General features: G+C 39.1%; 2 protein-coding genes across 3 annotated transcripts in view; both read right to left on the bottom strand.

The window, feature by feature from the left end:
* stau2 (staufen double-stranded RNA binding protein 2) overlaps nucleotides 1–8652 on the bottom strand; it is a 105034-nt gene extending 96382 nt beyond the window's left edge. For both annotated transcript variants that reach the window (XM_084939197.1, XM_084939196.1), the window contains exons 1-5: nucleotides 8542–8652; nucleotides 6705–6912; nucleotides 5119–5249; nucleotides 4703–4862; nucleotides 2130–2265 (exon numbers count right to left, since the gene is read on the bottom strand). In XM_084939197.1, the coding sequence (XP_084795323.1) occupies nucleotides 2130–2265; nucleotides 4703–4862; nucleotides 5119–5249; nucleotides 6705–6903 (626 nt within the window). In that variant the 5' untranslated portion in view covers nucleotides 6904–6912; nucleotides 8542–8652. The remainder of the gene's footprint in view (nucleotides 1–2129; nucleotides 2266–4702; nucleotides 4863–5118; nucleotides 5250–6704; nucleotides 6913–8541) is intronic.
* A 1245-nt stretch (nucleotides 8653–9897) lies between these two features.
* Nucleotides 9898–20062, bottom strand: ube2wb (ubiquitin conjugating enzyme E2 Wb). The gene is made up of 6 exons (XM_084939202.1): nucleotides 19975–20062; nucleotides 19082–19173; nucleotides 16172–16274; nucleotides 12516–12671; nucleotides 12352–12427; nucleotides 9898–12228 (listed from the first exon to the last, which is right to left on the bottom strand). The coding sequence occupies exons 1-6, from the start codon at nucleotides 19987–19989 to the stop codon at nucleotides 12215–12217; spliced, it is 456 nt and encodes a 151-aa protein (XP_084795328.1). The 5' UTR covers nucleotides 19990–20062; the 3' UTR covers nucleotides 9898–12214.
* Nucleotides 20063–20384: the final 322 nt, after the last annotated feature.

Here is a 20384-nt window from a genome sequence, read left to right as displayed (position 1 = left end):
GTGAGCTGATCACTGTTGTTCAATGGTGTGGTCACGTCTGGATGATAGCAGAGATGAATCACTGATTTAAAGATGGACTTGGATGGGAAAGAATTATGCATAAGTCCTTTGCCATAAATAAGATTCATTAAGACTCTGATAAATGCACATTTCATATTATCGCTGTATTTTCTCATCAGGGCACTTTCTGAATGAATCAATACTGGTCTGGGCGGTGATTAGCGCGCTGATAGATCATAGCCAGACTGCCCTTTTAATGGTCAGATTTTCCATCAACATGACTTTGGATCACTCTTATTCATCATAATAGGTAAGGGCATGGGCATGAGGAAACCTTCGTTTCCCTGCACCATCATTAAGGTGACCGATTGTGGATATGGCCTGTCACTCTGCCACATAGTTAGTCATCTAAGTAAGAGAATTCATATTCAGAAGGTCTTACTATCATTAATCGGGGCTTGACTACACTGAAAGAAAGAGACCTCATGGAAACATAATGACCTTGGAATAATAAATGTCTTTCTTATGTCACTTCTGTTTGAGACACACACGTCCTCCAACCCCCTTTCTGCTTCCTTTACACAGTGCCATAAGAAAACAAAACAGGCCATGAGGAATAGATACTGCCTGTCTCCTCACTGTGACATATGACATTGACAGACAGATGCTGGAAAACAGATTTTCTCCTCTACCCCATTTATCTTTCACCCCTGTTTGCTCCTGCATGGATCAAATAGTAGAAGATGTGAGCCAGATGCTAGACTGTCTCCTGACTACATTCGGTTACCCAACACTGCAACTGATTGACTGACACCTTTTAAAAAAATAAACTGCGCTCAGCAGAACTGATGGCAGAATGCTGCACCTAATAACATTAATGAACAAAAATATAGATGGAAAAAAATCTCTTCTTCATGACATTTCACTTTGCTTAGTGCTTTAATATTGAAGATGTTAATTTAAAATCCTTATGATTACAACACTGAACCCATACACACAGAAAAGCTTTCATAAATTCACCACATTCCTAACTTGCAGGTTACAAAATGGGATCTAAGGCCTTCACTAGGCACCTAGAAAGAAGTGTTATGGGACTTTACATGAGGAAACACTGCCACCTTGAGGGGATTATAATTTGTCCTGAAAATAACACCAAGTATGTCAAACAATCCTAGATGAATACTAACTTTATTAGGAACAATGCACTCTTTGGAGCCGCATAACTCAACTTCTGTTAAGTTGTAATCACAACATATGTCAGTATTTAAAATAATATAGCATTTAGGAGACTAATTAATATAACTAAATGTAATATTTATCCTAAGCTGACAGTTGAGTAAAATTGTGAAGATACGCTTGTGGGATAAAACTAAAAACCAAACAAACTATTTGTGCACTGTCCAAAACAGAAAACAGATTTCCCATTGTTTTCCTAACTGGGAGTAACAGGGTATACCTGGATTAGCTCAGCAAATTCACAGACCTACATAGCATTTCTCTCCTGGGGGAGAGGAGATCATTAATTGCACCTCTGTGGCACTTTTACAGAGTTTAGGAAATGGTTGGGTGGCTCCAGCACAGAAAAAACAACGAAAGAAAGTTGACAGAGACAAAGTGCACAGGGAACCCATGAGGGCACCACGTTCATCAGTTTAGAAAACATATGGCGCGGAGAGCCATGCCTGACACACATTTAAGCCAGTTGGGATCAAAGAAACATCATCTAAAATTTATCAAGACCATGTCCACACCAAGTCAGATGAATGTCAAAGACCCTCTCTTCCTCTGTATATTACCGCAGATTATCGACACCCACAACAAAGAGAAATGCTAATCTTGGTGGTTGGATAAAGCAAAAGCTGTTGCATTAGAATCAGCAAGCATGTGCTGTTGTTACAAACAATGCAGCAGTGATGGTAAAACAAAGAAAACCTAAATCTAACTTTGGTTGGGGTTCCAGGTCGAAAGGTGAGTATAAAAGACTTTACTTAAAAAAAAAGAAGCTCATCTTGTCATGAATAATTTTCCCCCACCCTTAAAGGTTGAACAATAAACCAATCAGCAAGTAGCTTTGAAACTAAAATGAATAACAGCTGAGCCAATCGAATCATTCATTTTTGGGAGCTCACCTTTGGTTAAACATCCCTCTGAAGTTGTAATTGGCTCTGTAGTTGGGCATCGGCTTGGGATCCAAAGGCCTGTAGATAGCCGGCTCCCCTCTCTTCATGGCCAGACCATTCAGCTCGACTGTGGGTGTTATACTGCCTGTGTGAGTGAGATTGCAGATGCAAGCACGGAAAAGATTAAAACCAAGACAGGGAGGTTTTTAAAAACACTGATGTGAACTTGTTTTTCTGGCAGCAGCAAACAAAATGGCTTAAAATGGTCCAAGCAGTCTAAAAAGATGGAAACAAAATTTTTTCTAGAAAAGACACACAGGCAGAAAGCTGCACTGTGCAGCCTAACATTTGCCACGTGAAACTGCATTCTAAGTAAAAAGTACCCCCAGGATGCATGCACCACTAATACCACCACTTCTCAGTGATGTTGCATAATTTATCACAGGATTTTTTGGACTTTCTTAATCCCATTAAAAGCCTGGCTTTGAGGCCTTTTACCACTACAAAGTCGCAGAGGGCAAGGGAGGTAAGTCCAGACTAGTGGTATTAATTTGGCTAGTGATAAACTTTAAGCCTGTTCCTAGGTTTTACTGAGACACTTTATACTGTTTTTTTGTTGTTTCCGTGAACATCAATTATCTGAATATTCCCAGTTGCTTGGCAGCAATGCTGGGAAGAAAAGTCACTCAGATGAAAAACCAAAATGCCCCCTAAGTACATAAATGCATTGCACTTTAAATTCATGATTGTACAGACAGGTATAAATTAACTTCCTCTGTAAAGGGACTTTTTAGCTCTATCCAGTGAGCTAACATCCAATCCATACTTTTATTTTAACACCAGACTTTAAAATGAATGAAGTGAGTTTCAATTAAAAAAATCTAAACATTGTTTCCAATTTTAGGAGGATGAGACAAGGCGAGCTACTAGAAGTGTAAATGCATGGGCTTTAATGCTAACTATAAATTCCTGCAGATGTGTGCACACAGAAATGAACAGCACAAACTTGGTTTTAACCATCTGCAAGAAAATGAAACTGCTTCTGGTAAACAGGTTAAAAAACTGAAAAATGTTCACAGTGCTGTCGTAATTTTAGATCTTGTTCACAGCAAACTGCCATTAAAAAAAGCACAGGATTGATTCGTGTCTGCAAATATCTAGGGTAAACTGCTGGAGTCTAATATTATGTCAGATGAACTGCAAAATTTATGTTTGCACAGACAGATGACTGTAGATTTTGTCTTTCATCTCCTACGTGGAAACTAGGGAGTGATTTTACCATGACCAGTAAAAATAGATGGAACAATTACAACAAGATGTTTCATATGGTGACCAGACTTTAAAAACTGTGAGCCTATTCTTGACAATGGCTCTGTTCCACTGAAGTATTTTAACAGTTTGACCGTAAAGTGGAGTGTATAATACCAAGACCTAACCCTGCAGCAGCTTTATCAAGTTCATCCATTGTTTATTTGCCATTTATTCCATTGGATACTCTTGTCCACAGGATGTGGACCCTAACCTTTTTATCCATGTATCACTAGCATCACAAGTCAGTAACTCACTACAGCCTTTTAAACTCCCAGTAAGTCCAATGAAGAAAAAATGAAAAAAATGTGTCCTTTTATCTGATCTTCACTCTGTTACACTCTTAACTTTTTGATTATTGGCGAGTATTTGCTATTCCAGGAAGCATAGTAGTGACTATGCCTGCGTGGGTTGTCTCTGGGTACTCTGGCTTCCTCCCATAGTCTTAAGACATGCTTGTTTGGTTAACCGGTGATTCTAAATTTGTTACAAGTGTGTGTGTGACTGTCTATCTCTGTCTTTCACCTTTCAACAGCCCAGATACGCTCCAGCCTCTCAATAATCCTAAGAAGTAAGTAAGAAGCAAAAAAAAAGAATGTATAGCTTTAATATTTGCTCGTCTATGATTCCAACTTCAAACAGTATCAATGAAGAGGTTAAGCTTTTAAATGTTAGACATAGTGCTAGCAACTAACTTTAAGATAGGCCCGGATTGTGCTTTAGGATAACAGTGGACCAAAGAAACAAGCTTAGCTTGAGAAAAATTCCTCCTTACAACAAGGTTAAAAAATACTGTAAAACTTTTGGAGGATGAAAACCTGCTTTGTTGCCCTCAAAGATTTGAGAAATCTTGACACTCTTAGTTAATGAACAGGGAGTAAAAGTACCTCCTTCTTGGCAGCCTCATTCTCCCTGGATCTAAAGGCAATATCTTCTTTCTGCTGCTACAGCTGAGCCACAGCCCAAGTTAACATTTAAGTTCTTCTATAAGACATACAGTGTTAATCATTAATTTAATACCTAATAATATATGAATAGAGTGCTGTCTATGTTTCCTGTAAAAAAAACACCTCCATTTTTAAGAGTTTAGCAGATTATAACCAAGCATCAACTTGTTTTGCAGCTTTTTCCAAATGGTTCAAACATTCTTCTTGAAACTATAGCAGCTATCACACACATAGCCATAGAAACAGTAAAAGGTGCAATTCATGGTAATCCTTCCCAGCCACTTGCTTTTTTAACAGTTAAAAGAAATTCAGTTGTGGCTGCAGTACCTGGGTTACTGTTGATGTCAGCTTTAGGGGAGCGGGGCGCTGGCCTGGAAAGGACACTCTCAGCCAGTGCTTTGGCAGCTGTGGAGTGTTGCGCCTTTTTAATACTGGTGCCCTCTGCCTCCCACACCTGCTCCCCAAGAGTCAGCTGCACGGTGAAGATCTGGAAGTGACACCCAGAGAGGAAGACATTACCCAACATTTTTATCAATATCCTTCTTACAGAACTTTTGGCAGGAGTTCAGTTCTCTCAGCACAGCCAATAACTAATTACTAATTACAAAAAGTGCAAATGCTTTATTTATTTAGCACATGTGGATGTGTGTCAAAACAAGAATTACACTGAACTACCTCCTGAGATTTATTAAATATTATTCCTTCCATGATAACGCTACATCTGAAAAACTTTTTTTTTTTACCTTAGCGTGTGCAGGGCCTCTCTCATTGAGGAGCTTGTACTGTGGTTGGATCCTGTTGAAACGGGCTAACTCATTCACCAAACACATTGGAGTTTTCTCTTTAGGGTTTGCCATGTTCTCCTGGGGCGGGCCTAAATCATATCAGAAGACGACATATTTAAAAACATGGTAACTAAAGCACTCATCTATCCATCTTCTTCCACCTATATTCATGAACAAATATCATTTTTTAATATAAGAATTGGATACTTCCACTGAGTGACAAGGGATGAGATATTAGCAGCGGATACAGCCACTGGAACACTTCTAACTTGCAAATAAAATGCAAACTTGTTTTATTTTTATATGTAATTAAGGGGAAAAATCAGTAAACAATCACTTAATAAATAACTAATAAATGAATCTGTTTATAGGACAATATTGTAAAGTGTTTTTTCCTTCGTGTTGTGGTCAGTCCGTGAGCTACTGGCTTATAGTGCAGCGATCGTGGCTCAAGAGTTGGCAGTTCGTCTCGTAATTGGAAGGTTGCCGGTTTGAGCCCCGGCTCGGACAGTCTCGGTCGTTGTGTCCTTGGGCAAGATACTTCACCTACCCCTCTGTTGGCCAGAGGGGCCGATGGTGTGATATGGCAGCCTCGCTTCTGTCAGTCTGCCCTAGGGCAGCTGTGGCTACAACTGTAGCTTGCCTCCACCAGTGTGTGAATGTGAGAGTGAATGAATAGTGGAATTGTAAAGCGCTTTGAGGGTCTCGAAAAGTGCTATATAAATGCAATCCATTATTATTATTATTATTATTATTATTATTATTATTATAGCTAACATATGACAGGAAGTGTTGGCAGAAATTCAGTTCCTAAATCATTATTAAAGAAGCAGTGGTACCGAAACTTTTCTGAATTTAGGTTAGGTCATGAGAAATAATGAGCAGTAAAAGGAACATGAGATAGAGCCCTTTAGGCCAGTTACCTAATTGCCTAAAGTCAACTTTTTATTATAGAATAACTATGCAAACACACACATTGTATTGTACACTTGGGTACAACTATAACCTTCATCATGCACGCATTTGTCTGTATGAATCATTGTTAAGGTCTTAAATCTATATCAGTATTATAGAGTCATAATATATTATGACTGAGGTTATGTAATTTTCACAGAATAACTCACTGAATCATCCCCCAAAATGAAAACACACTAATGAAATGTAGTCCATCATTTGTTGGAAATCGCAGAAACTATTGATCGCTGAGCATGTAGTGGCCATGGAAAGCCAATAGTCAGTGTTTTTGTTTGTGTGCGTATGTGTAGTTTTTTTTAAATCACATTGCCCCCTGTTGCAAGAGTGAAACCAGGAATCAAATATTTTAGCCCTTCAACACTCTATTTTTTGAATAAGCAGAAATTTAATAACACAATTTTACAGATAAGCAGTTAAATACCAACCACTGCCGTGGGTGATGGTATTTTATTTGCAAAATTGTTAACCTACTGTAACAGTTTTTAGTTTTCATAGATAAGTAGCAACTCCACACATGATGCAAAATAATAACTAATTTCCCCTAAAGACAAACTTGGGGGAAATTCTACCTGGCGGTGTGGCAGACACAGGGGCGTCCCCATATCCGACTGCAGGAGCAGGGCAGGCGGGTGTGGGGGCCGGGCCTGTGCCATTGACGGAGGGCTGCAGACCCAGGGATCCTTGACTGGCCATGGCCGTTGGAGGGACTCCAGGGGAGAGGCCAGGACCAGCCAGGGGCGCTGAGGTCTGTACTTTCACTTGAGCCATGCTCTATTCCTGAAAGCAGAACAAATTTGAAAGCTTTTGTTAGAAATACACTTACTACACTGTAATTATAACTACTGAGTAGTTTAAAAATAAAAGAAAATCAATATTCATTCACTAGCAGTACACAATACTGCATTAAGCATCTGTGAGTCTGAGCACAAATGCACATGCACAGTTTAAAGCTAAATGTCATTTGACAGATTTCTCTGGGCTAAGCCTGGAGAACAGACTTCAAACTGAACAGCCCTAGGCCTATCTCACATTCTGATCCACTGGCAGCTAATACACCCAGACAATGAACCTTTATTTGAAGGAGCTTTGCTCATGTTACGGCTGAAAAAACTCCCTGGCAAAAAGGAGGAATCCGCTGGTTGTAGCCTGAACAATGCAATCTATATTAAACCACATTTTGAGGGACACAGCCCATTATCAAACAAATAAGGGTCAACAAATATCAAACAGCAGAATGAATTGTAGTATTTATTTATCTCTTAAAATATGCATGCAATATTTAGCAGAATGCAGTTAGACACAGTACACAGGCTGTGACTGTGTAATTTATGTAACATAAGCATATATGCTACTGTGTGTTTTTGTCTAAAAAAAAAATCATGATTAAGGTGATAAAAAAAGTCTATAAGATAAAAAACAATTGCTCTAAAATGGCTCCCACTTTTGAGTCACACAAATAAGTGGCAGACAGTGATCTGAAATGAAGGAAATACTTTGAGCATCCCCACAGAGGTCAAAACAAAAGGTCAAAGCTGAGTTGAACCCCTGGAGTTTTGGAGAAATTCAGTGTCATCCCTTGGACACTGCATGAAATGCTAGCTTTGAACATGGCACATTCAGGTTTTTAAATATTGCATATCTGATTTTGCAGGTGTCACTTCTCTGTATTGTTTAGGGACCATGTTTGAACTGGTGTAAACATCAGCCAAGTTTGCACGGTCAGAAAATAGCTAATAAGGTTTAAATGCACCACAATTGATGTATCTCTTACTGTAATATGACTTTTATTCATTGCATGTCATGAAGTTATTCCTGTTTAATTCGTAGGTGCATCATGCCTGCCCGTGGGGTACTTGTGGTGATAGTCCCTCTTGCTTTTCTTTTTACGCTCTCACAGCAACACGCACAAATACAGCGGCAAACAGCTGCCTGTTTGCACGGCTGTCTTTCACTGCAAGTTGAACATGGGGGTTGTGTTACGTTGGGGTTGACTGGCAGAGCTTCAGTGCTGTCTGCAACCCCTGAACATTCATTACTGTGTCCAGCTTAGCAGGAAGCTAACGTTGCCAACAAGATATACGCCGTTTCTTCCCAATGTCAGCTCCTAAAAACACACAGACAGAATAGGCAAGCATGCATGCTGTCATGAATATGCCTTTATGGTTTCCCCAGATGAATAAATCCTATCTAGCCACCCTCAGTTGCGATACTTTAGCCGGTTAAAGCTCATCATGGCTGATCGGCCGAGCACCCTTCTTGCTAGCATCTCCAAACCGCCCCATCCTTCTCGAAATTCTGGGGATTTTCAGTCAACCCTAATATCATATACGAGTTGGCGACAACGTGGCAAATAATCCACAGAGTATCCGACAACTATGGGAAAAATATTTCAGGACATTTTTTTACCTTTATCCAGGGCCAGACCCCAGTTACACCTCCAACATTGGCAAACACTAAAGAGAACTGGATGGAAGAGGAACCGACCACCTTATTTGTCTGGGTAAAAAAAGAAATGAAAATACGTGTCACTGGACTCAACATGGCGTATCCATGTAATATTTCACGCATAAAGCTTGTGTTTAGCTAACCTTGTTGTGGCTGCATATCGCATATCGCTAACGTACTATGAGCGGAGTTTGAGGTGAATTTTGAATGAAGCCACCCCCGCCGCGGTAAGGATGGTTCAGTCCTGGTGCGCTTCCTCGGATCCCACAGTGTAACTTTTGATTCAGAAACAAAATTAATATTTCCAAAGTTGTTTTGCGCACATTTGTATTACCAAATGGATTTTTAGTCTTATTCGTAAGTTTTGCATTTTACAGGTCCGTGTTTCAGTGAAACTTAAGGTTTTGTGCTAATGCTATAAAATATAGTTTTACTTGGAATATTTCCCCAACCATCCATTGGGAATTTTCTCTATTTGATTAATTAATTAAAGCAAACCCTATGACTGTCTCACAAACAATCTAGTCAGAATTCTGCATCAAGCTTTATTTGGAAAAGTCCTCGCTGGGGCAGTGGTATTGTACTAAGATGAGAAATTTTAAAAAAAGAAAAAGAAAAGATGGCTAGGGGTGGGTGGGTAACCTACATACACTTTATATTTAACAAGGAATAGATAACCATAAAGGGAAAATATCACGAACTGCTAATCCCCAGATTTGACAGCTAAAGCGTCTCCAATAGAGGGCGTCACTAAACCACTTCTCCCTGTGTTATTGTAGACAGAAAAATATCCAACAACAAATAGAGCAGTATAAAAAACATAATTCAAGCAAAATAAGTGAAGTAAGTAACTTGATAACAGATTTTAATTTTACTTGGCCAAACGCATGTATATCTATTGTACAATCTGAAATTACCCTTTCCCCCTTTGTTTTTGGCTGAAATAATTTCTCACACCATAACGGACAAGTTAAAAATAAACAAAACAAAAAACAAAACACAAACTTCAAATGAAAGCTCCATTGCTTTCAAAAGCGTCAGATCATCAGTTTTCCTGCCACACTACATATTTATCTTTGCGCATGTTTCACAAACCTAGTGCAATTCCACAGGTACGCCTGAGATCTGTGCCATTCACTTTTTACAGACAGATGGAATTACAAGCTTCTGAAATATGCAGTTTATGTAATGTGTCACTGTCACACATTTATCTTCTTTCTCAATTTGGTCATCATCCTTCTGCCTTCAGAGCAGAACTACTCAGTCTTTTGCAAGCTATTTAAAAAGGAGAAGAAAAAAAACCCATACTGTTCAGACTGAGGTTGAATAAAAGTGAATCTTTGTTTTTATTATTGATTATGAAAATGAACAGGCACCTATTACATGGAGCTTGCACATCCCAGAACAAAATTTCAAATATAAATAACACACCCTTATTAGTGTTGACCACTCACAACAACTTGCAAGCTAAGAGTTCAAACCACATAAAAAAAAAAAAAAGTAACCTAAGGGGGAAAAAACAAAACAAAAAAAAGAACAGCCAAACCCTGTAACATAACCACAAGCATGTTTAAAAAAAAAAAAAAAAAAAAAAAAAAAAAAGCCTTTATTGATCCATTAGGCATCTCTCTGCACTAATGCTGCTGTGACTACATTTACACAATCAGTGTTTCAGTCAGTCTTATTCTCGAAGCAGTGATAGCAGATACGACCTTATACAATGAAACTAATAAAAAAAAAATATTGGTTAAATAGATGTCCTTAAATTATCAATATAGTTTTTTGTTTTTAAATCTTCAGATAGCCATGTGCTGTGGTAATCTCCTCTACAGAATAGAGCATCATCACATTCACGCATGTTCATTCAAGAAACTCAGCTAGACCCTGGAAAAGGGGGGAAAAAAAAGAAAGAAAAAAAAAAAAGTAGTAGATACAAACAACTCAAGATGGAAAAAATTCAAGTATCTCTGACTGGATGGCGATAAACATGTCTTTAAGAATGGAGTGATTACACTTTGAAATGAGCACAGCCTCTGGAGGTGAGCACTGTTAGCATCCATCCTATAAACCGTGACCTCAGTTATGGAATGACTAAAAGTTGCCACAATGTTAGATGCCAATAAGAAAAAGTAGGGTTTGAAACTGCATGCACCCCTACTGTAAAACTACTTTTTTTTTTCCCTTTTTTCCAAAACCAGCTTTACATGTTTGTTGCTGACCGTACACAACCTAATTGGCAAAAGATGCAAAGTTCCAATGAAATAAAGCACTCCTATCATCATTCTGCTATAAAGTTAATGCATCCTTTGCCAGGTTCTTGCACATCATCTAACAATTTAAAGACGCATGTATGTACAGAATAGTTTCAGACATGTTACAAGTTTACAACATAACAGTCTCTTTTGGTGAAAATATAGTTAAATTCAAAATCTCTGATAGGTGTCTTTTTAGAGGTGATCTCTTTATTGAAAAAGTACCTGAGCCAAAACTCTGACCAGGGGGAAGAGAGAGAGAGAAGAAAAAAAAGTATTGTCGTCATACATTCTAGAAATACTTTGTCATTCTAGAGATAAAAATGAAGATTTAAAAAAAAAAAAAAAAAAAAATTCAAAAACATACTGACCCGTCAAAAGCACCCCCTTTTCAAAGTATCAACTAGTTGGGAAAACAAAATGCCAAAAAAAAAAAAAAATTCAAACATTTCAGAAGATTAAAGCATGAAATAATAATAAAAAATATATATCATACAAATACAAATGGATCATGCGATGACATTCTTTAAATGGAAGAGAGGCTGATGCACGTCTTTAAAAGGCTGGACCAGAAAAGTTCAGCCCAACTTTATGAGGAGACAAACGCCGAGGTCACTGGATGACTCCTGGATCTACCGTCATGCCTGTGCTATTCCCGTGTGTACCGAATTTCAGTCCGATGGCAGGAAGAACTGCAACCAGGTCTTAAGAGTTGGAAGATGAAGAAGAGCGCGTGTGCTGTCGATACAGTGGTTAAAAAACTAAAACCCTTGAACCTGATAAGCATCGAGGACTGCTTACAGTACACCTGCAAGTTGGGAATAACGTAATAGTGCCTTTTTAAACTAGATACCATCACAGTGCATGTAGTACTACTACTAATAATAATAAAAACAGATGAAGCATTTTCTTGGGGTTTTGATGGTCAAATCCCTTCCAGAAGACTGTTAGATTTCTCTTTGTAGGCCCCAGCATGCATCCACCGGTTATTATTGCACAACACAAGGACCTTAAAATGCAGCCACACACAAACAAAAAAAGTAACAATGATAATCTTAAAAGAGGAATTATAAGTATCAGTACAAGTCTGCCTTACTTGCTCACTGCATTGTGACCTTTTTGCCCTCCCCCCAAAAAAAACGGATAAAAAAACAAAACAAAACAAAAACACACACAAAAAAGGAAGAAGTTCCATCTTGGGTGCAGCTAAACGTTCCGTTATTTTCTATTTTACAACCGACTAAAACATGCAGCCAAGAGCCTCCAGCGCATGGTGTCCATTGTTCCAGTCAAAGGTCAGAGTTCAAAGACTGAATGATAAAAAGTGCTTTACGTAGGTCAGTAGGACTTCTCTCTTCTACCATTAATACAAAGGTTGTACATTAGCATGTATCATCTGTGAAGGCAAACAAGACAGCATGAAGATTAGAATTACAAGTAACAGGAAACAGACAAAAGAAAGTTTCAAGTTCAGGAAGTGCTGAAAACAAATAAGACCTTTTTCTTTTTTTAAACTCACCGTGATACCACCATTTTGTTTTCTTTGGGTTTTTGTTACATGTTCTTACATAAAATGAGTTATCGGGCGGTCGTCTCTGCAGAAAACAAAAAGCAGCAATTAGATTTAACATTTAACACGTGCCCACAAACCGCTACCGCCCACACCGGGTGTCGCACACTTACCTTTTCTTTGCAGCTTGACAACATGCTGATAATGCTAAGACAAACTGATTGCACCGAGAGCGCTGGCGACCAATCCTCCGTTAGGATAGATAGACAGATGTGACCGTTGCTATACACATGCGGGTGGACAGGTATATTCTCTCCTGTGAACATTACCTGCACAATGAAAGCAAAGCAGACCACATCAACACAACTGAATATGTACAAATAAAAATCCCATGAGGCTGGCGAGCTTTAAGATCCTAAAGAAAGAAGACGCATAAAAAACAACTTTGGGGTGGTTGGGGTTTACATGTGTGGTCAAAGAGCCAGCTCGGGGATGAACTTTGGAGAAAGCTAAAACATTCATTCCCATCAATTAATGACAGAAAAATAATTAGACTTGCTGCAGGGTTAACCCACTACTGCAGGGATAGCAAACTCATTTTACTTTGTGGGCCACATGTAGCGAGCTGGACCAGTGAAGCTTTCCCTTTCTTTATTGTTGATTTAGTGACCGTTTTACATAGTGGATATTTTGTATACCTTGTACAGCACTTTGGTCAACAGACGTTGTTTAAAATGTGCTATATAAATACACCGATTTGACTTCTGTCGATGTAAAGATGCTTAATTATGGATTTAATCTCAGATATTTTAATGGAAGAAAAACCAAAACCTTGTCATTTAAGTCCACAAAGCTGATTCTGTTCATCTGGATGTCCAGTTTTCAGTGGGAGAAACGTTTTTTCACTTATCCAAGTGACTTCTTAAAAAGTAATGAGATGTTTCCCCCACTGAAAACACAATGTCCAGATAAACAGCATCAGCTTTCTGGGATTTCTCTTATCTTGTCTTATCAGTAGGAAAAGCTGTAAGACTAAGAAGCTGTAGGACTAACTGTGTAAACACAGTTAGTCCAAAACTTATGCCTTCTTTCACGTCTTACTAAACTGTCCAGTTGGTCGGACTGAAGGCTTTGTCGGGCTGATTCTGGCCCCTGGGCCTTATGATTGACACCACTGCTCTACAGGGATATGAGGCTCTTGGATTAGGACAGAGGGGCCGGGACACGGTGAGAGAGAGAGGAAAAGCGAACAGCTTAGGGAGAGCTAGAGAGGAGATACAGCATGTTTTATAAAAAAGTAGACACGTTCTATAAAAAGCACTGGGCTACATTTGACTTTGAAAAAGGCACAAGAGTGAGGGCCAAGCAGGAAGATATGGGAAGTGTGAGAAGCAAAAAGCTAGAGTCAGAAGTGCTAAAGTAGAGAGAAGGGGGAGCGGGTAAAAAGGGTAATGAAGGGTTGAGTCAGTCTGGCACCAGACCGGGCCTCACGGGAGAGTGCAGGCTCCACATCATGAGGGGTGGGGGGGGGGGGTGATTGATATGAATAGAAAGCACAGCTAGCTTTATAGTCTAAAGATCAAGACAAAAAAAATAAAAATAAAAAATCTCTTAAAATATTTACTCAAACCTCCAAATCACACCAAGCCAACAGCGTCTGTAGGTAACCTAAATCTTCTGTTTCACTAAGATATCTAGTCTCGGGTCCATGCTGTGCCTTGTTCTAGTGCTGAATCTGTGCTCACCACAAGTTTCAATATTTCTAACTTTAGAAAAAGAAAAACAGAAGTAGCCTCTGTTTTGTTTCATAAGGTGGGCCTCTAATTTGCATGTGCACAACTGCTTAGAAATCAGAATCACCCCAAAAAACAAAAAATAAAAATAGAAAGCTTTTTATTAAACTCTCAATCATTTTTACCACAACTGAAAATTTCTGTGAAGAAGCAGCAACTTTTGACAGTTCAGTGTCTGGAACATCAGCCTTTGTGGGTTCAAGTTCAGTGAGGAAAAAACACACAGAGGAAATTTCATACTAGTGTGTGTACCATTCTGTCAGCAAAGTGTCTCTAACCAGAACAGAAAAAAAAAAAAAAAGGTATGCAGCCCCAGTGAACACAATACCCATCTCAATGTGACAGTGAAGAGGTGATTTTAATGACACTAGGCAGAGCTTCAATGGAAAAGGCCAAATCTGAGACTAACCAATAAAAGAAAACCAAGACTGCTAAACGCTGCATGCATTTGACTGAGAAAGGCTGGAAAATGGTGGTAAGATCAAACAATTCCACCTTTAAAGTGTTTCCAACAAAAATTGAGATGGTTCGTTTTGTAGTGGGTAAAGGAAAAGATTTATATAAGATTAAACGAGATGTCGAATAAAGAAGGGTGACCCTCTATTTGGAAATGCCATGCTGTAATGTGCTGGAAGCGGCATGACTGGACCGCACGCAGGACAGTGATCTAAAGAACAGCTCCGAAGTACACAAGAACTCTTTATAGAACTGGTCAGCTCGGGGTCTGTCTTTAACGGAGACGTTACTGCAGTCACCAGATCTCAACCATACCCATTAGATTACCTCAACAAATTTGAAACAACGATGTCTGCAACGGTTCTTTGATGAAAGCAAAGTCTGAAGGCCAAAAAACAGATGTGAAAATTTTAGGTCGAGCCCAAAGTTTTCCAATTCTGTCTTATTTAAAGCTGAAGTTATTATTGGAGACTGATTCTAATCTTAAAAATTTTGTAAGCATTAAAAATAAAATAAAAAATTCTAGAGAATACTCTTTGATTCCACATTTCATTCTAATGATGATTAGTTTTAATTGCAAAGCTTATATTTTCCCCATGTGAATGACACAGAATGTTCAAATGACTGGTGGAGTGATGTGCAGAGCTTGGATGGCTAAAACATGTCAAAAAATGAGTAAATGAAAAAATAAAAAGCCCTTATACAATTGTAACAATCTAAACTGTAAGATTACACAACACTTTAAAATTTGACATCTTTGTTTTAGAAGATGCTGCACAGGGTTAAAGTTCTGGTAGGAAATCTGGAGTTTCTCCTGTGCGCATGTAGCTGTGAAAAGGCTCAACAGAAACTGAAGCTGTTATGCAAAAATTGTCAAGTGATTTTGATCAGACTTTGTTTTCTTTTCCACGACAATAATAGGATATAAGGTGAAAGAGAAGTTCCTCCGGAGGCCCCAGGAGAGGACTTCAACAGTGGATAAATCTGATAGTGTGTCCTTCCTATTTGAGAGGGTAACAGCTAAGTAGCTCAATTTATCTAATTTTCTCTACCTATTTTTAGACGGGCAGGCTCCTAATCAGTGTAACAAGACTGTTGAGTCAAACTAATCCCATCAAACATGGCTTCAGTGAGACTTCTGCACTGCTGTCTCTCAGTGATTCCAAGCCAAGATTCATTGCACTAATGACCATAGAGCCAAGATGTTTCATGAGATTGCAGCAGGTATCTAGCCGATGAATATAAAAGACTGTTTCTACAGCTCTTCAGTTTTTGAGTTTATTTCAATCGGAACACCACTGTGGACCATGAACTCAGGAATATCAATCTTTGATATCAAGCTAGGAATAGATGTGGGACATTAGATCAGAGTAGCAAACGGTATAAAGGAAACATCATCAGACCAGGTTCCAAGTCCTTTGTTCATCTGCATCTCCTGCACCCACAGTGCAGACAAAACAGATCCATAAGACAAGATGATTAATAAAGTGAACTTATAGATAACTTCAGACAAAGTGCTTTAAAATGTTTAACATTTACCCACACACCTACGCACAAACAATAATGACTGCTGAGCTTACCTGAGGTGAATCAAAAGGATATCGACTACTAAATTTGAAAAGCAGCTGAAATTTCTCTCCTTCATAAAGTGTGCCAGGTGCTCCCTCCATATCTACAATCCACCTAAAAAAATAAAAATAAAAGCACAATATTAAAATATGTCAAACAAAAAAAAAATTACATAAAATAACACAGATCACCTTGAGATAATCAGGGTCTAATAGTCTCTGACTACAAATCAGAGTGATGTAAATATGAAAAAAGGCCATTTTCTTTTAAATTTATGGAGTTGGTGGAGGGAGATCCCATGTCATTAAATTTCAACATTAACTCTCTTAAATTACAACTTACAATAACGTAAAACTTAAAATTTCATTAACTTGCACGAAAAAACAAAACACATTTTTAGAGATTTACACAAAACAGAGGAAAGAGGAAACCACAAGGAACCACAAAACCCTGCGAGGTTGCCCACAATTTGCATGGAGGAAATGAGCAAATTTACCCTCGATTCACCATATTAGCAGAAGAACCTGCGCCTTTAAGGGACCCTGGGCCTATACAGATAAAAACAGCACAGTTTGAATGAGGTGCACCAATTACTTTTGCGTTCCTCATTGCTGTGTGTAAATCCAAATTGCAAGAATCAGTTGATTTGTGGTTTTGGGGGGTTGGAGTAAAGATCTTGCAAATTTTTGACAGGATAAACTACTCAGGCTTTTTCCTTTAACCTCATACGTAGTGTACTTGACAGTGAACATAAACCTTCAGTGCTTTGGGAGAAAATGGCATTTCTATAAAAGCAAAATTTGGTTTATGAGTGATAATGTGCTCTGTGTTCAATCTTACAATTCTGGAGTAGGTGGGAAACAATGACAGCTTCGACATTATTTCTGTTAATAATCTGCCGTTTTATAATTTGGCAGCAGATTAGCTAGAGACAAGTACAGAACCACATGTAATTATCATTAAAAAAATAATAATAAATCATACACAATGTGAGCAGCTGGTTCTGCAGTAAGTGTGTGTAATCAAAAGCTTTCAGTTTGACTCATTTCAGTGACATTCAATATTCAGCTGGGTTATGACAGTGCTTTAGTAGTAATGTGATATTCTATTGATCTACTGGACAAAATCTATTTTCGCTTCGGTGGCCAGGCTACAGAACTCTGCTGACTGAGCTGCTAGCAATTCAATCCTGCGCAGATGATTGCAAATACAGAGCCTTGGGCCTCTGGGATGAAAGACAGCCTACCTGCACCGCACACTCTTTACACACACACACACAACTCAAGACTGCTGAATGCAGCTTCATTGGTGGCAGAAACAAATTGAGTGCAGAACAGTTGTGGGGCTCATAGTAGAATCCTTAGAAGAAAAAAGCATCACAATCTCTGCCCTATTTTTTCCCATGCAAGCAGTGCAGACAGGACACCAGAGAGTCTTGTGGCTGTTATCCAGGTTTATAGCCTCATGCCTCATTCAAATCTAGACTGGTACACATGATCATTTAAACCTACATATAAAGTCTGTTCTCCTTAAAACGTTGCCCTTGGAAAGGGTCAGTCACAGTGTCTAAACGAAGCTCCACTTTTCCTTCAAGAAGTTCAGAGCGAGGCCTGATCGTGCTACCAACTCATGCCGAATACAGTCAGGGACTTCAAGGACATCACACTCAATGTGCTCAAATTCCCTATAGCCTGGTGATTATATGATCCAGTCAACAAAAATAACACTAAGACATTTAGTGAAAGTGTAGGGACAAGGACAAATGAGTACACCTGAGAGGCCCAACAGTGCCTTTAAGCAGCAGTTTCCCTGTTTACATTAAGTGACTCATTACACCATCAAGCTAACCAATATAGCACCAGCACACAATACACTTAAAAAACAAAACAAAACCATTGACTCTCAGTGTTGCTCGTTACAGTACAAAGTGTACTATATAAACAAAAGGTGCAAAGCTGAAAACACACTGACCCTTTATTGCGGTAACATACCAGCTTGTGTGCTTCTATGCCAAGCACAACAAGAGTATGTCATACTCCAGTCAGGATAATAAAGACATTTCATGACCACAGTCAATCGTGACAACAGAAAGTAGCACAAAGACACCTTGTGACATCAGAGCAGAGCGTTTAAAAAAAAAAAAAAAAAAAAAAAGGACACACCTACACATGCCTTGTCAGAGAAATTATATACAAGGATCACAAGCCAGCAGGACTGGTTAGGAGACTTGGCAGTCATGCAAGGCATTTGTCAGACCAGGTGATTGTTATCTAATGAGGAAGATGCCACCATAACTGACCAGTGACAAACACTCCAATGTGCACCCTCTCTTTCAGACGGCATTGGAGGCCAGAAACCATGCCATACAACTCGAAAAGTTAGTAACTTAACAAGTCCATGCTTCAGCTTAGAAACTAGTCTCAAATCCATTTAAAGACTACAATTCAAGTCATATTTCCTGCTTATCAGAAACCATATGAAATGGCAACAGTAGTCATGGGGTTTAAGGGGATACATCACGACAACCAGACAGAAAGGTCAGCCAAGCAACCTCTGTTTCTAGCCCAACTCCTGCATGCCAGCCATTAAATATTTTATAAGGATGAATAGTGACACTGTGCATTAGAGACACTCTACGAAGGGCCTGTGGCTGCCAGTTGCTGGAATGACCCCAATTCCTCACCACTACACACTGCTGAGGCCGTGGTGTCTTACCTCCAGCCGCAGCTACCTTTATGGCATGCGGCATGCTTGCCACGCTACCCTTTTAAAGGGATGAAACCTGGCATTTCACAAAGCCACATGGTATTTGAGCAAACACGATAGGCATATCGGTGATAAAAACCCAGAAGTGCTGCCACTCTGAAACAAATGAGTCACAGGAAATTAAAAAAAAAAAAGAGAGAGAGAGAAGGACTTACTGTGTAATGGTGTTCTGTACACTTTTTTCATTGAGCGTCATTCCTGGGGGTGGATCGTTTTGCAAGGCTAATAATTCCTTTTGTAGCCTTTTCTGTGGGAGAAAACATGATAGGGTTTATACCCCCAAAAAATAAATTTAAAAAAAAGTTGAAATACTGGATCAAGTCAAGTAAAATCAAACAGAGTAGTGGCTGAGAAATTTAGCACATGTGTTCATCAATTTTATTAAGCGGCCCATACCCGGAAAAACACTGATACCTCAATGATAGTCCAATGAGGGGTTACCGTTTATTATGTTTATTAGTAGTTAAACGTGACCCAAACAAAACGATTTCAAAGAGGTAAGTGTTTAAAAAAAAATGTATGAAATTTGCTTTGCTTTTTGATTTATTTAGACGTTAACAGCCAGTCAACTGAACAACGCAGTTTCTGTGAAAGTGATGCACCTGTTCAGCTGTTCAGGAGGAAACTGCAACTGTTCGATCTGCGCACCGTCTGCTTAGCTCACTGTGGTGAGAGCCCGGCCACTTAACCGCCAACATTTACGGGAAACATCGGAAATTTTTCCACCTCATATCCTTGAATTATCACGCCTTTCTGAGAAGAACCTACACACGGGCCAAGTCATCGACATACAGTTCCAGGAAGCTAGCTTCTACTAGCCTTGACTTGCTGTGGATGATGATGATGGGCTAGTTGTATTGCTAGCAAAGAGCAGCCGCTAAACCTGAACAGTTGAGGATAAATGTCATCGATTTTACAGTAACGTCACCACCACTTTGGGCAAATACGCGTAGGTAAGTGAAGTGGTCGATAAAGTGCCAGGAAAAAAACAGCCGGGAGGTCCGGTAAAAATCACAAAATAAGCGATCGCTGTCAATTGTGTTCTTACCTGCATCGACGCCATGATGGAAACCCCCCCTCCTCAGCGCAGAGTGTAGAAACGTACGTCAGGCGGTCACGTGATTTAAGTTGTTTTGACAGCAGAAAACAAATCCACACGAACGTGTGTGTGCGCGCCACCGTCACCGCCAAGATGTCCGTAACATTTAGCAGATTTATCACAGCATTTCACCAGCGATAAAGACAACATAATATTTATAAATCCAACGAGGTGAAACGGGACTTCGGGCACCTCCAGTGACCTTTGCTAAAGGATGTATTTTAGTTATTAAAAGACAGAAACTTCCTACCTTTGAGGTATAACATGATCGGTGGAGTAACCGTGCCTAAAAATGAGAATAACATTGGTTTCTACAACCTCTAAGTGTGAGAGTAATGACTCATCATGACAAAATGCTT

This window comes from Perissodus microlepis, chromosome 9, assembly GCF_051167445.1.
Source record: "Perissodus microlepis isolate ML-2025 ecotype Zambia chromosome 9, ASM5116744v1, whole genome shotgun sequence".
Classification (NCBI taxonomy): Eukaryota; Metazoa; Chordata; class Actinopteri; order Cichliformes; family Cichlidae; genus Perissodus; species Perissodus microlepis.
Note: the sequence above shows the minus strand (reverse complement) of the source record. Positions and strands in the feature narration are given on the sequence as shown.

Bases quoted from the DNA above. Each gene is read 5' to 3' on its own strand.
- ube2wb (XM_084939202.1), bottom strand. The intron at 16,275-19,081 runs GTAAGTCCTTCT...TTATTTTTTTAG, and splicing joins GTACAGAACACCATTACACA to GTGGATTGTAGATATGGAGG. The intron at 12,428-12,515 runs GTAAGTGTGCGA...TGTTTTCTGCAG, and splicing joins TGTCAAGCTGCAAAGAAAAG to AGACGACCGCCCGATAACTC.